At 40.1% G+C, this 13,112-nt stretch overlaps 1 protein-coding gene across 1 annotated transcript; it reads right to left on the reverse strand.

The window, feature by feature from the left end:
- Positions 1-1,251: 1,251 nt before the first annotated feature.
- On the reverse strand, positions 1,252-10,046 carry Polr2L (DNA-directed RNA polymerases I, II, and III subunit Rpb10). The gene is made up of 2 exons (XM_067146512.2): positions 9,759-10,046; positions 1,252-1,892 (listed from the first exon to the last, which is right to left on the reverse strand). Exons 1-2 carry the CDS (start codon positions 9,851-9,853, stop codon positions 1,784-1,786), a joined length of 204 nt encoding a protein of 67 aa, XP_067002613.1. The 5' UTR covers positions 9,854-10,046; the 3' UTR covers positions 1,252-1,783.
- Positions 10,047-13,112: the final 3,066 nt, after the last annotated feature.

Raw genomic sequence — 13,112 nt, forward strand, 5'->3', positions numbered from 1 at the left:
CTTGTTGTTCTGCCTCACTATCAGTTTGTTTACACTCGGGACACAGCCACGCACTTTCTTCAATATCAGTCCTATTTACAATATTTGCACAACGAAAATGACACCATTCATCACACTTACGACACAGAATCCCATTTGTAACTACTCTTCTGCATTTGCCACATTTTTCACTGCATCTTACACCATTATTCACTTTGGATATCACAGACTCGCACACAGTAGTCATCATCATCATCATCGGTTTACCCTTCCGAGCCAGGTAGGGTGTTTCAAAATGAGCGTCTTCCAAAGTTGCCTATTCAAAACGATTTTGTTGTCCATGACAGATTCCCAATTCCATCCTCTTCTCTCCACATCTTCCCTCACATGATCCATCCATCTTCTTCTCCCTAGTCTTCTACCCATTATTCTCTTTTCCAAACACATGGTAATCTTGTGCTATTCATTCATGTAACATGCCCAACCCATTTAAGTCTAGATGACCTAAGTCTTTCCTCCATCGATTCATTTAGACATAGATCAGATCTCATCGTTTTTCACATTATCAAGTAGTGTCTTTTGGAGGGCAGTTCTAAGAAATTTCATTTCACTGGCTTGAATCCCACTACAATCCTTTGATGTTAGTGTGCAGGTTTCCAGAGAATATGCAATGATGGGAATGAAATATGACTTGTACAGGATCATTTTTGTTCTTTGTGGAAGTGCCTCATCCCATAGTAGGTGCCTAATGATACTGTTACTCTGTTTGTTATTTCTATCTCAGCTCTATTATTACTACCCATTACACTTCCCAAATATCTGAATTGGTGTACTACTTCAACTTGGTGGTCCTGTATTTTTATGTTGCATTCTGTATTATGTCTGCTGATTTTCAATTCTACTGTTTTTGATGGGTTCAATTTCAACCCATAAACACTAAGAAACAACTTGAGCTAAGGAAGAACATCATATTTCAACTTCATACTAAATAGCTTTTTTATTTGTTGCTATAAAAATACATTTTAAAATTCTCAAATTCATTGAAATTAATAAATTTTTCATGGGATTAAATAGTGCATCCATTTAATGATATGCAATTAGCTTATAATAAGAATTTTCCAAATTATGATTACTTTAGCTGATACTTCTCCCTAAAAATTTACTAATAACAATTCCCTCTAATTTAAAACCAGTCTCATACAAGTAATATTTCTGTAATAAAATAAAGAGGTGGGGGGGGAACTAGTTCTAAGGGTAAGAAATAAAAATCAATAAATTAGAAACACATTTATTTAACATAATTAGAATTAACATTTCTGACTTACACAGGTTTCTTAATAGCTACAGTAAAGTTTGAAAAATGAATTAATAAAACAGTCATACAACTCTTTATTTTAATCAATGTCTTGGAAAGAATACTGCCTTGAAGGCAAACAACCTGTTAGATTCCTGAAGATTTGCTGTCAGACTGTTACATATTACTTTACTGTCATGAAGTAATTTGTTTCTGCTCTGGAATCATGAACACAAACTAGATCTGCAGTAAAAAAAACTTTACAGACATGTTATCATTTTGGAGCAGGCCTAACATTCAAACTCAACATCACGAAAAATTATTAAAAGGTAAGCAGAGTCATTACAACCTCGAACCAATATTTTTATTTTTCAGGCTTCTTGTGTTCAAAGCTTCAGAAGAGTTTCATGACTGAAGACTTGTTGATAAATGAGAGAACCAAAACAGGAATTGTTGCTGAATAAACTCAAAGTCAATGTCTCGGAACATAAGGTGACACTTTGCCATCTCCTATTTTTCAAGAGGTGCGTAATTGAGTAGCTTTTCAATTAAATCCACATGACCCAATAACATCCTACGGCAGCAGTATCTCTTCAAGCCCAATGCATCCAAAGCATCACTGAAAACAAAGTAACATGGAACAATAAATTACAATGAAAGTATTATTTCAATATTATATTGTTGAAAATGCATAATAATCAATGGTAGGCTACATTAAAAGGTAATATAATCGTCCACCTAGTCGATACAACTACATTTACATACAAGTTTTAAAATTGCAAAAATGGTTACATAGTTAGTAGGAAATGTTTAACGTTTAACATTTAGTGTAGCTGAAGATGGTCCAAAGGGGCTGAAACATTTCCACACTACTGTTAGTAGGCTAATGTAACCACTTTTGCATATTAAAAAAAATAAAAATAAATGCATATATAAATGTAGTTTTATTGACTACGTGAACAACTATATTACCATTTTCTATACCATTGTAAGTTTTTAATACAGAAGTACAATGAAGTTTATTGTATGCAATAATAATAATAAGAAGAAGAAGTATACAGCAAATACACTAAGTGGCCAAAAGTCATGGGAAGACATTGAATGTGATGTAAATAAGTTGCTCCTCCGCTAGCCCTCAAAACGGCAGCAATACGAAGAGGCATAGACTCTACAAGGTGTTGGAAATGTTCTGGAGGGATCTGGACCCACGCATCTTGCACTGCTAACCACAACTGGTCTTGTGTAGTTAGTGTGGGGTTCATGGAGCGTACACCAGCATCGACAGCACCCCGTAAATGCTTGATTGGATTAAGATCGGGGGATCTGGAGGGCCAGTCCATGGTCGTAACTTCACTGGAGTATTCCTCCAACCACCTGCATGCCACCACAGAGCGGTGTGCACATTGTCCTGTTGAAACATGGTATCTCCATCAGGGTACTCTAGAAAGGAATGCAGATGGCCTGAAAGATATCTACATAACGTGCACCTGTCAGCGCTCCCTGCAGCTGGACAATGGGGCCTAACACAGACAGGTCTTATGGCGACGAAAGGATAGGAAAGGGCTAGGAGTTGGAAGGAAATGGCTGTGGCCTTAATTAAGGAACAGCCCCAGCATTTGCCTGGTGCAGAAATGGGAAACCACGGAAAACCATTTAATGGCTGCCGACAGTGGGATTCGAACCCACTATCTCCCGGATGCAAGCTCACAGTGGTGCACCCCTGACCACATGGCCAACTCGCCCGGTCACAACCTTATTGATACGCAGGACCCATAACTTCATGGGGCATATGCTACACTCTCACGCGCCCATCAGCTCGATACACCTGGAACCGGGATTCATCGGACCATACCACATGCCAATGTTCGCGGGCCATGCAAGTTGTTGAGCTCTGTGTCAAGGTGTCAGCAAAGGGACACAAGTTGATCATCGGCTGGTGAAGCCTATGCGGTGTAGATGTCTCCTTACAGTCCTGGTAGAAATGGGTTCCTGACTCCCAACATTCAACTGGGCGGTGATCTGACTCACAGTGGCCCGTCGAGCATCCAGTATGGTTCTGCGGAAGTGACGTGATTTCCGTTCGTTAAACACCTGTGGTCTTCCTGTACGGCAGTTTACGTGGGTGTTAACATTCTCTCTACAGTACTGAAGATCCACCCTCGACACTGCTGACCTCAGAAACCCGAATTTGCATGTAATCTCCACACGCCAATATCATCTCATGTTCAAAGTCAGTTAACTCGCGACAAGTTGTCATCTTGACAACACTGGTGTCTGTGACAGATTGCTCAGCTATGCCGCAGCTAGCTGCAATGCTCAGGGGTCATACACGACACATTTTCGAATGGGACACCCTTTCCCGTGACTTTTGGCCACTCAGTATATATCAATTGAATTAACACTGGTCATAGTATATCAGCTATGCAATAGCAAATACTTGACAATTTGTTATATATCATAAGTGTCAATAGTCGCAAATAATGAAGAGCAAATTAGATACATATAAGAAGGCAGCAGACGGAAATGTACCAACTACCGTGGCATCGCTTTACTCTCTCATGAACTAAAAATTCTGGAAAAAATTATAGAGCATAGATTACCAGAAATTGTAGAACCACTTTTAGAAGAGGAACAATATGGCTTTAGGCCTGGAAGATCAACAGATCTTATATTTGCTGTCAGAATGCTAATGGAAAAACATTGGAAAAAAGAGAAATCTTTATATCTACTGTTCTTTGACATCGAAAAGGCCTATGACAGCATACCAAGGGAGCTTATCTGGGAGTGCCTGAGAAAGCTCAAAGTTCGAGACAGTCTAATTTCAAAAGTGCTTTACGAGAAAACTAGAAGCTGTGTACAAGTCGGTTCTGGACTGTCAGACTGGTTTGAGACAAAAAGGGGAGTACAACAAGGCAGTGCTTTGTTGCCCCTATTATTTATCATTGTAATGGATACCATACTCAATGCGTTAAAACAAGCGATTTCAACTGAGGTGCTCTCACGGCCTGGGCTGGCCCTGGCAGCAGCCCCGGCGCTGTGCTATAGCACCGCTGAGGCGGTGGGGGAAGGAGGCAAAGTGGCAGAGGCAGAACCACAGATCAAGTCAGCGCGCAGCTTATGAAAACAATATTATTTTTGACAGTTCTGTGAACCCATAAACACACAATTTATTCTGTACATACATTGCGTTTGCCTTAATGTATATTTAGCGGTTAAGTCGATTGTTGACATTGTTTTGCGGCAACTAATTTATCAATATTAGGTACGATCGATTTGGCAGTAGAAATTCTAAGTACAGCCTCTAAGTTAGCATCAGACAGAGAAGTCCTAATTCTCCACTTATTTAAATTCAGAATTGAAAAGGTCTGTTCGCATGCATACGTTGTACCGAACATTGACGTAAATTTTAAGGCAAGTGCTTGAAGTCTAGGAAATTCTTGTGTGTAGCTCTGTTTGTAGTCCGACTCGTTGGCTGAATGGTCAGCGTTCTGGCCTTTGGTTCAGAGGGTCCCGGGTTTGATTCCCGGCCGGGTCGGGGATTTTAACCTTCATTGGTTAATTCCAATGGTTCGGGGGCTGGGTGTTTGTGCTGTCTCCAACATCCCTGCAACTCACACTCCACACATAACACTATCCTCCACCACAATAACACGCAGTTACCTACGTATGGCAGATGCCGCCCACCCTCATCGGAAGGTCTGCCTTCCAAGGGCTGCACTCGGCTAGAAATAGCCACATGAAATTAAAAGCTCTGTTTGTAAATATGATGGTGGTGTTCCAAGACGCGCTGAAAATGGGGTCATAAATATTTCAAGTTGAGGTGCCATATCATTCATTTCTTTGAATCGGGCACTGAATTCAGAGTGAAAAGTCTGTAACATCGTATGTTAGTCCCCAAGATTTTCATAAGTAGACAAATTCAACGACTTTAATGAAGGAAAATAGTCAAAATTTCCAGCTTCAAGTTAACTTTCCAATAACAAACTCTGCATTTTGAAAGCTTTAATTCTATCACACATGGTGCTAATCCATTTGTTTCTCCCTTGCAATGAAATATTTAAATTACTTAAATAAGACGTTATGTCTGCCAAGAAAGCGAGGTCAGCTATCCATTGTTTATTCCGCAAAGTTTGTATTGGAGAACCTTTCATCTCCACGAACAGAGCAATTTCTTCAATTATTGCAAAGAAGATTGCTAGCACTTTCGCGCAACTTAACCAGCGCACAATACAATAAAAGGGAATCTCGCTACATTCTGCCTCGAGATATTTTAAAAATTCCTCGAATTGCCGATGGTTCAGACATTGCTTTCTGCAGAAATTTACGCATTTTGACACAGTATCCATAATAGATTTAAAGTTGCAAAAGTTCATTGCGCATGATTGTTTTTTATATAAAACACAATGTACCGATAATATTGGAGATAACCCAGCATCGCGCATTTCGTTTTGATGCGGCCTGTGAAACCTTGTCCACCCGACGACTTCGCTAGCGCTCCGTCAGTAGCGACACTAGACAGATTTCCGAGTGATAAGCCCATATCGTTCATTGCGTCTTCAACAGCTGCAAATATATCTGCGCCGGTGGTAGTATCTTTGAGGGGAATTATGTCCAGTAGTTTCTCAGTTATGGCAAAATATTTTTCAACTCCCCTGACGAAAATAGATAGCTGTGCCGTGTCACTTTTGTCAGTAGTCTCATCGAGAGCAATTGAGTGCTTCTCAAAAGTGCCGCAATTGTTCCGCAATTGCTCTTTCTAGTCAGCACCAAGTTCCTATACATGAGAGATCTTTTTTTGACAAGCTTATCACCTCAAAGTGGGCCACAGCATGTGGACACAATATTTCTGAGCACTCTATTAAATATTCTTTTACAAATTCACCATCAATAAAGGGTCACCCACTTTTTGCAATTTTCAGAGGAACAATATCCCATAACTTGCTCGAACTGCGCCTACTAAAGTGTTGGGTTCAGGTATCTGTGGAGCAGGGAGATAAAGTAATTATCTTCGTGTTTTCCTAGCAGCACATCTAAGTCTAATTCTAAACAGTTCTTAATAATACAAACCCAAAAACGAAAACAAATCCCCGAAATTTCATGCAAAACAATACCTAATGGGTATGTCATCATAGGTTGAAACATGTTTATTGTGGTGGTGTAGTCGAACGGTTGAAGACTTTACGCTTAAATGACATGACAAATTAAACATTGAGCTTTCCCTTCGGTACTGAGAACAAAATATGAATCCATCCATGAAGGATTAAACGACATTTTAAACGAAGGTGAAACCAACTGCTCCGCTATCTGTTCTATCGAATAAATTCCAGAGAGAGAGAGAGAGAGAGAGCGAGAGCGAGAGAGAGAGTATGTACTGTCTCTTACGCACACATGCACTGACCACTGCATGGGGTAGGTGGGGAAGGAGGGGAACGGTGCTGCTGAGTGCAGCGCTGGTGCGCCCCAGCACTAAGTGCTCGAGTTGGAAACGCCTGCGCTAAAAGAAAAGGGGCAACAAGACTTAAAAGCATTTGCATTTGCAGATGATATAGTAATTTGGGGAAATCAGAGAAAGATGTGGAAGAGAGACTGCAGGGGTGGAGTCAGGAGTTTGAGATATATAGAAAACGGTTGTGTTGAAGGTACAGAAAGGTGACAACCAGCCAGAAATCATGCTAAATGGCACTAAGCTGGACAGTGTCACAGAATTTAAGTACTTGAGTAGTACAATGTCCAAGGATAACAGCTATATATGAAGTAAACAGTCAAATCAGCAAAGCAATACATTTTTACCTCCAAGTAAGACAGGTACTATGGTATAAACAAGTACCACTCAAAATGAAGTTGACACTGTATAAATCATACTACACCCCTATCCTCACACACAGCCTGGAAACTGCTACATTAACAAGAAAGGACAACTCGAAACTCCAAGCAGCAGAAATGAAGTTCCTACACACAATGATCCAGAAGACCAGGAGGGATAAAATCAGGTATGAAAAAGTCAGAGAAGACGTAGGACTAGAAGACTCTTCACTCCAGAAAATCCAAAAGGCAAGACTGAAGTTGTTTGGTCATGTGAAAAGAATGAGTGCCAATAGGTCTACAAGAAAGGAGTATGAAAGAGAAATAAGGGGAAAGGGATCAGTGGGCAGACCTAGAGAAAAATGGACAGGCTTAGTGAAGAAGGATGTTGAGGAGAGAGGTCAGGATTGGGAGCGGATCATGAACGAAGAATGGTTCATGGACCGAACAAAATGGAAGGGACTCTTATACCACACCTGGCAAACTGGAGTTGGTCAACGGTGATGATGATAAGAAGCTGGAATTAATTTTCTGCATTAACAGTAATATAGCCAGATGACCACCACGTATAGATGGATGACGGTTCGATGCAGTGGACCGACTGTAGAAAATCATAACAGAGTACAATAAAGCTCTAACAGCAGGTAAGAGAGATTCATGAAGACGACATTGCAAGATCCTCTATAAATATGGCGATAGTTCTATTAATTCACTCCAATGAGAGAATGGAGAATACACTAAAACAAATCATAGGATATAAACTTCATAGTTTTGATCTGTATTGAAACTACCTCACTCCTCATTTCCCTAGTATGCCTCTTCAGTGACACCTAGACTATCCATGACAGCTGTTGGCGAAACTGTGGAGGATCAAACCAGCCTTCGGGCTGAATACCCAACATACAACAATAACTAAACTTATGTCGTAATGGTCCACCTTTTCAATACTGTATTATGCAAAGTTCACATTACATATTTAATCTAGGAACTAGTTTCGGCCATGGCTGGCTATCATCAGCCATAATACAAAACTGTACAAACGCATCTAATGACTAAAACAAATGTATAAACATACACAAATGACGTTAGAAGGTATTAAAATCATCTGGGATGAACTACAGGCACAACACGAAAAATATATGATGAAATTAAAATAAGGCTCTAAAATCTTTAGAAGCTATCCCTTTTCATGTTTCTCTTTGAATCTCACGATCCAATCTCAACTTCTCTCCCGTTATTATGAGGCACACAACAATAGACCACGCACCACATGCCACAATGAAAGGTTAACTTCATGGACACTGCACTGAAATAGTATCTCTACTAGCTGCAATCTAAGGACGTGCCACTTATTTAATCATATCTTCGTGTGCCGTTCTTGACTCTACCATTGACAATTTCCAACCGAAACTTTTCAGGAAGCACTAATAAAACATTTTAACATTCTGATGCAAAGTATTATAATTTCATTATATATTTTACGTGCTCTGCACAGTTCATCCCACGTGCTTTTATTATTATTAGAAAAGCACACGAATGTGCATTACAAAGATTATTGACCGTTTTAGTCTTTGCTATAATCGCATAGAGATTTTTTGTTGTTTTTACATCTTGTGATGTGATACATGTCACAGAACTGATCACACAGTGAACATTCACATTTTTCATTTGGGTTGTGATAAGACATATTTTTACATATTTTATGGTGGTACCCGTGTACTGCTAGTTTTATTATCACATGTCTTAGCTTCTGGTTGGCGTTCGTCCAATTTCGATCCAACATGCTTTTAATACCTTTTAATGTCATTTGTGTATGTTTATACATTTCTTTTGGTCGTTAGATGTGATTTTACAGTTTCGTATTATGGCTGATGATGGCCACACAAGGCCGAAACTAGTTCCTAGATTTAAAATGTAATGTAACATTTCATAAGATAGTATTGAAAAAGTGGACCATAACGACATAAGTTTAGTTATTACTGTGATCACAATTCAATACGGATCAAAAAATGAAGTTTATATCCTACGATTTGTTTTGGTGTATTCTCCATTTTCTCCTTTAAATGAATTAATAGAACTATCACCATATTTATAGAGGATCTTGCAATGCCTTCTTCATGCATCTCAACAGAGTACTAGCCAGGTGTAACATTCCTGCTGCCACACTGGGCTGAAACATTAGATATTTCAACATTGAGAAGCCTGGACACTCAATTTTTGTTGAACTGATATTCTCAGTTATGGAAATCAAGTTATAAGAACTTTATTTTGAACAAATTCCTTCATGTCTCTTTCCTGGACTTTGAATAAGCATTCTACTGCATACCACATAAGTGTCGAGTGCCAAACAACTATGTATATACAGGCCACTGCAGGCGCATCTGACTTTTACATTGTACACTAATATGCAAACATTAAGGACGAAGGATGACAAAGGCCTAGGATTGGGATGGTAGCGGTTGTGGCCTTAAGGAACAGCTGTAGAATATGCCTGCTGAGACATTGGAAAAAGATGGAAAACCATCTTCAGAGCTGCCGACGGCGGGATTTGCACCCACTATCTCCCGAATGAAAGCTCACAGCTGCGTGACCCTAACAGCACGGCTAAAACGCTCGCTAAAACGAAATTCAAAAGTTTTCGTGACATGAGTAATATGACATACTGTTAACAATTTAAACTTACCCTTCTGTATATTCTGCCTGTAATAATCCAAGATAAGATTCCCATTTGTTCCCAATGACTTTACCGCAGGTAAAACATCGAACTGGAATGATCATCTTCAACCAAGAACAACAGGAATACGTTAGAAGTTCAACTGATCAGATAAAGTTAAACAACAAGTGTAGCCCTCTGGAACCTTCCGACACGGTTTCTCTAACCAGCAACTTATTATACACACCACACAGCAAAGTAGATGATAGATCAAAACTGGAACTTCAAAAGGTTGCGCAATACAAAGAGAATGTTCTGTTCTGTTCTGTTCGTGAAGTTTATTTGGGCTCGTTATTTCACCCAGACACTATACCGTATGATATGTGTACTAAATCGACACACGCACACAATTTCAATAAAGTAGTACACCAATGGAATTGACAATGTTTCCGGAAGACGAAGTATTATCTGCGCACTTTTTAGTGATAGATTTTTGTACTCGTTGGAGAAGTAAGAAGTGTTCCGTTAATACTGCCAACTGAATGGAAATGAAATCTGAATTGAATCGATAATATGATCGATCGATATGACTTTTATAAACCTTTATTATTTTAAGCAAACAACTGTGTCACACACACAATATATAATACTATATAACATTTTCCGTTGCGAAACGTGTTCCTAGCATGAATTCAATAGTTTGGCTTTGCTGTGTAAACAACAACAGTACGAGTACGTAAAGTGTACGCCAGATGTCGCACGGCGATGATAAGCGATTCTTAGTTTGTGTTTCAAAGGTTGCCAATACGAATCTCGAAGATAACCGAAGTCGACCACTTCAGCACTAGGGTGTAAATCTATCACTAAAAAGTGCGCAGATAATACTTGAAGATGGAGGGAAGTAGACCATGCAGCAGACTCACAAAATGGGTTCAAAGCACGGAAAGTAGATCAAGAAAAGACGTATCACCTAGACAATTAAGAGTGAGGAATTACGTATACAAGACTAGGAGTTATAGGAAAAGCACAGGGACACAAGGTATACTAATCTTCACGCTAGAGTGGCCGTCTCAGCGACTTCTACAAAACATACACACCGGGCCGACATATAAGGGACAAGCAGGAGAGGGCAGGGGAACGACGGAGGGGTGGATATATGTGAGAGTGTAGAACTTTGGACAGATGGAAAGAAATATCTGAGCAACGTATATGGGGGATGTAGGGAGGGCAAAGTGTCAGTGAAATCGTAAACAAAAGAGGAAGAGGGGCGACATTGTGTTGATATGAACATCAATAGTGTTTATTTTGTAGGCTCCGAGCATTCCAGTGAAGGATGCGTACTACCATTATTAAAGATAAGGTGTAAACTTTCGCGAAGTTGACTAATAACTGGTAAGATATTGGGGTGATAGCCAATTAGTTGAGTAAGCTGCATGAGAAGGTGGAGAACACACTGATGAACATGTTCTCGCTGAGGAAGTGTAGTACCTGTTTGAGGATGCTGTGCGGGTTGCAGAGGCATCGACGGGCTCGATGTTGAAGGAGTGGGCTGACTGGGTTGAATGGGGTATTGATAACTCAGAGATTGAGAGGGGTGAGAGGATGTAGTGGATTGCACTAGCTGGAGATACGCAGCTCTATCATAGCCGGGAGAAGGTTTAGGTGGCAAATCCTTAACAACCACTTGGGTGAATTTGCGTTTGCGAGGGGCGTCTGGTAATGGAGAAGGATGTTGAGAGGGTAGGGGAGGAAATTGTTGAACGTTATGATACTCAGAATAAGTAGGTGGAAATAGTCGAGCAGAAGCTTCTGAGAAGGAAATGTTATCAGTGCACATAAGTTTTTTGATTTCCACTTGCTTCTGATGAACAGCACAATCTGATGAACCCGTTTCGTGTTCCCGATTGCAATGTACACATAACTTGACATTAGCAAGGCAGTCTGAGGTAGAATGGTTCATACTACAGTTGCGACAGCGAAAGTTAGTGGATTGGCAATTGCGTAGGGTGTGTCCATAACGCTGGCATTTGGAACAAATAATGGGGTAAAATATAAAGGGATTGACTTCTAACATTACATGATAGATTGAAACATATTTGGGCAACGTTTTGGAGCAAAAAACAATTTTTACGGAGCCGGTAGGTAGATATACTGCCTGACCATCTTGGAGGGATTTACGGCGTAGGCGATGAACTGAATGAACTTTGACGTCACTCTGAAGTAAAGTAAGAATATCGGATTCAGTTAGATCTTTCTCAATACCGCGTATAATGCCTACGCGGAAGATATTTGAGTGAGGAATAAAGGCATGCCACTTTTGTGTTTCAAGGAACTTATTCTGCAGAAAGTCATTAGCATGATGAGGAGAGTGAAAGTTTACCTGAATCCGGTTACGGCCTTTATACTGGATGGATTTAATAGGAAATTTCCTTTCATAGAGTAGACGCCCTATAGCCATAGGGTGTAGATTGCCAATGTTATTACCTTGTTTGGATGAAACAAAAACAAGATATGGTCCTGGGTGGTTTAATGGGTATAAATTACATGCACTAGTATTAGGAGGTTGAGCAGGAGGGGGAGGGTTAGGATTGCATTGAGTCGCAGTTTGCAACAAAGGGGTAGGAGTAGAATTATCATTCACGGTTGTATCCATTTTCACTACTTCTTCCCGTTCAACATTACTATTTGACGCGGGATGAAAGTCCCGAGTACCTCCACTATCAGAACTCATGCCATCACTGCACAATCACACGCAAGCTAGCACCAGAACGCACGAGTAAGTTCTAGAAATGTCAGACACCGAACACGAAACCTCGAACACTTCTTCTTCTTCTTGGTTAGTTTTTGGACATCGTCGTAAGACGCTACGTCCAGTCACTGGTTTGCGGGATAATTAATGTCTGGGAGAGGTACCAACATGAGAAGAAAGTAGTACACTACAAGATAGAAGGGTTAGCTATGTAATGAAGTGAATGACAACCGGTAATAATGAAACTGAGGAAAAAACCAATAATATAGAGGCTAAACTAATTAGGATAACCCAAAAACACTGGGATACAGGGTTCTAATGCTTCACGTCTGTGTGGTCTGCCACGACGTCTTACTACAAACAAACTCGACCGGACCACAAATAAGGGTTGGGATGCGAAAGTTCGTACCTATAGGGAAGGAAAAGGTTAGCATTGAATGTTACAGGTAACTAAAAAAAAAAAAATTAAGTCTACAACGCGAAAAAGCGGTTGAAACACTAAACACGAAACATTTAACGGCAGTTGGCAACCCGCATGAAGAAGCTTAGCTAAGAAGGCGTGACGGTGATGTTCATATGTCTGACACTGAAAAATGATATGATTGACAGGACCTACTGCCCAAACACATGGACAT

Source organism: Anabrus simplex, chromosome 4 (assembly GCF_040414725.1).
Source record: "Anabrus simplex isolate iqAnaSimp1 chromosome 4, ASM4041472v1, whole genome shotgun sequence".
In the NCBI taxonomy this organism is placed as follows: Eukaryota; Metazoa; Arthropoda; class Insecta; order Orthoptera; family Tettigoniidae; genus Anabrus; species Anabrus simplex.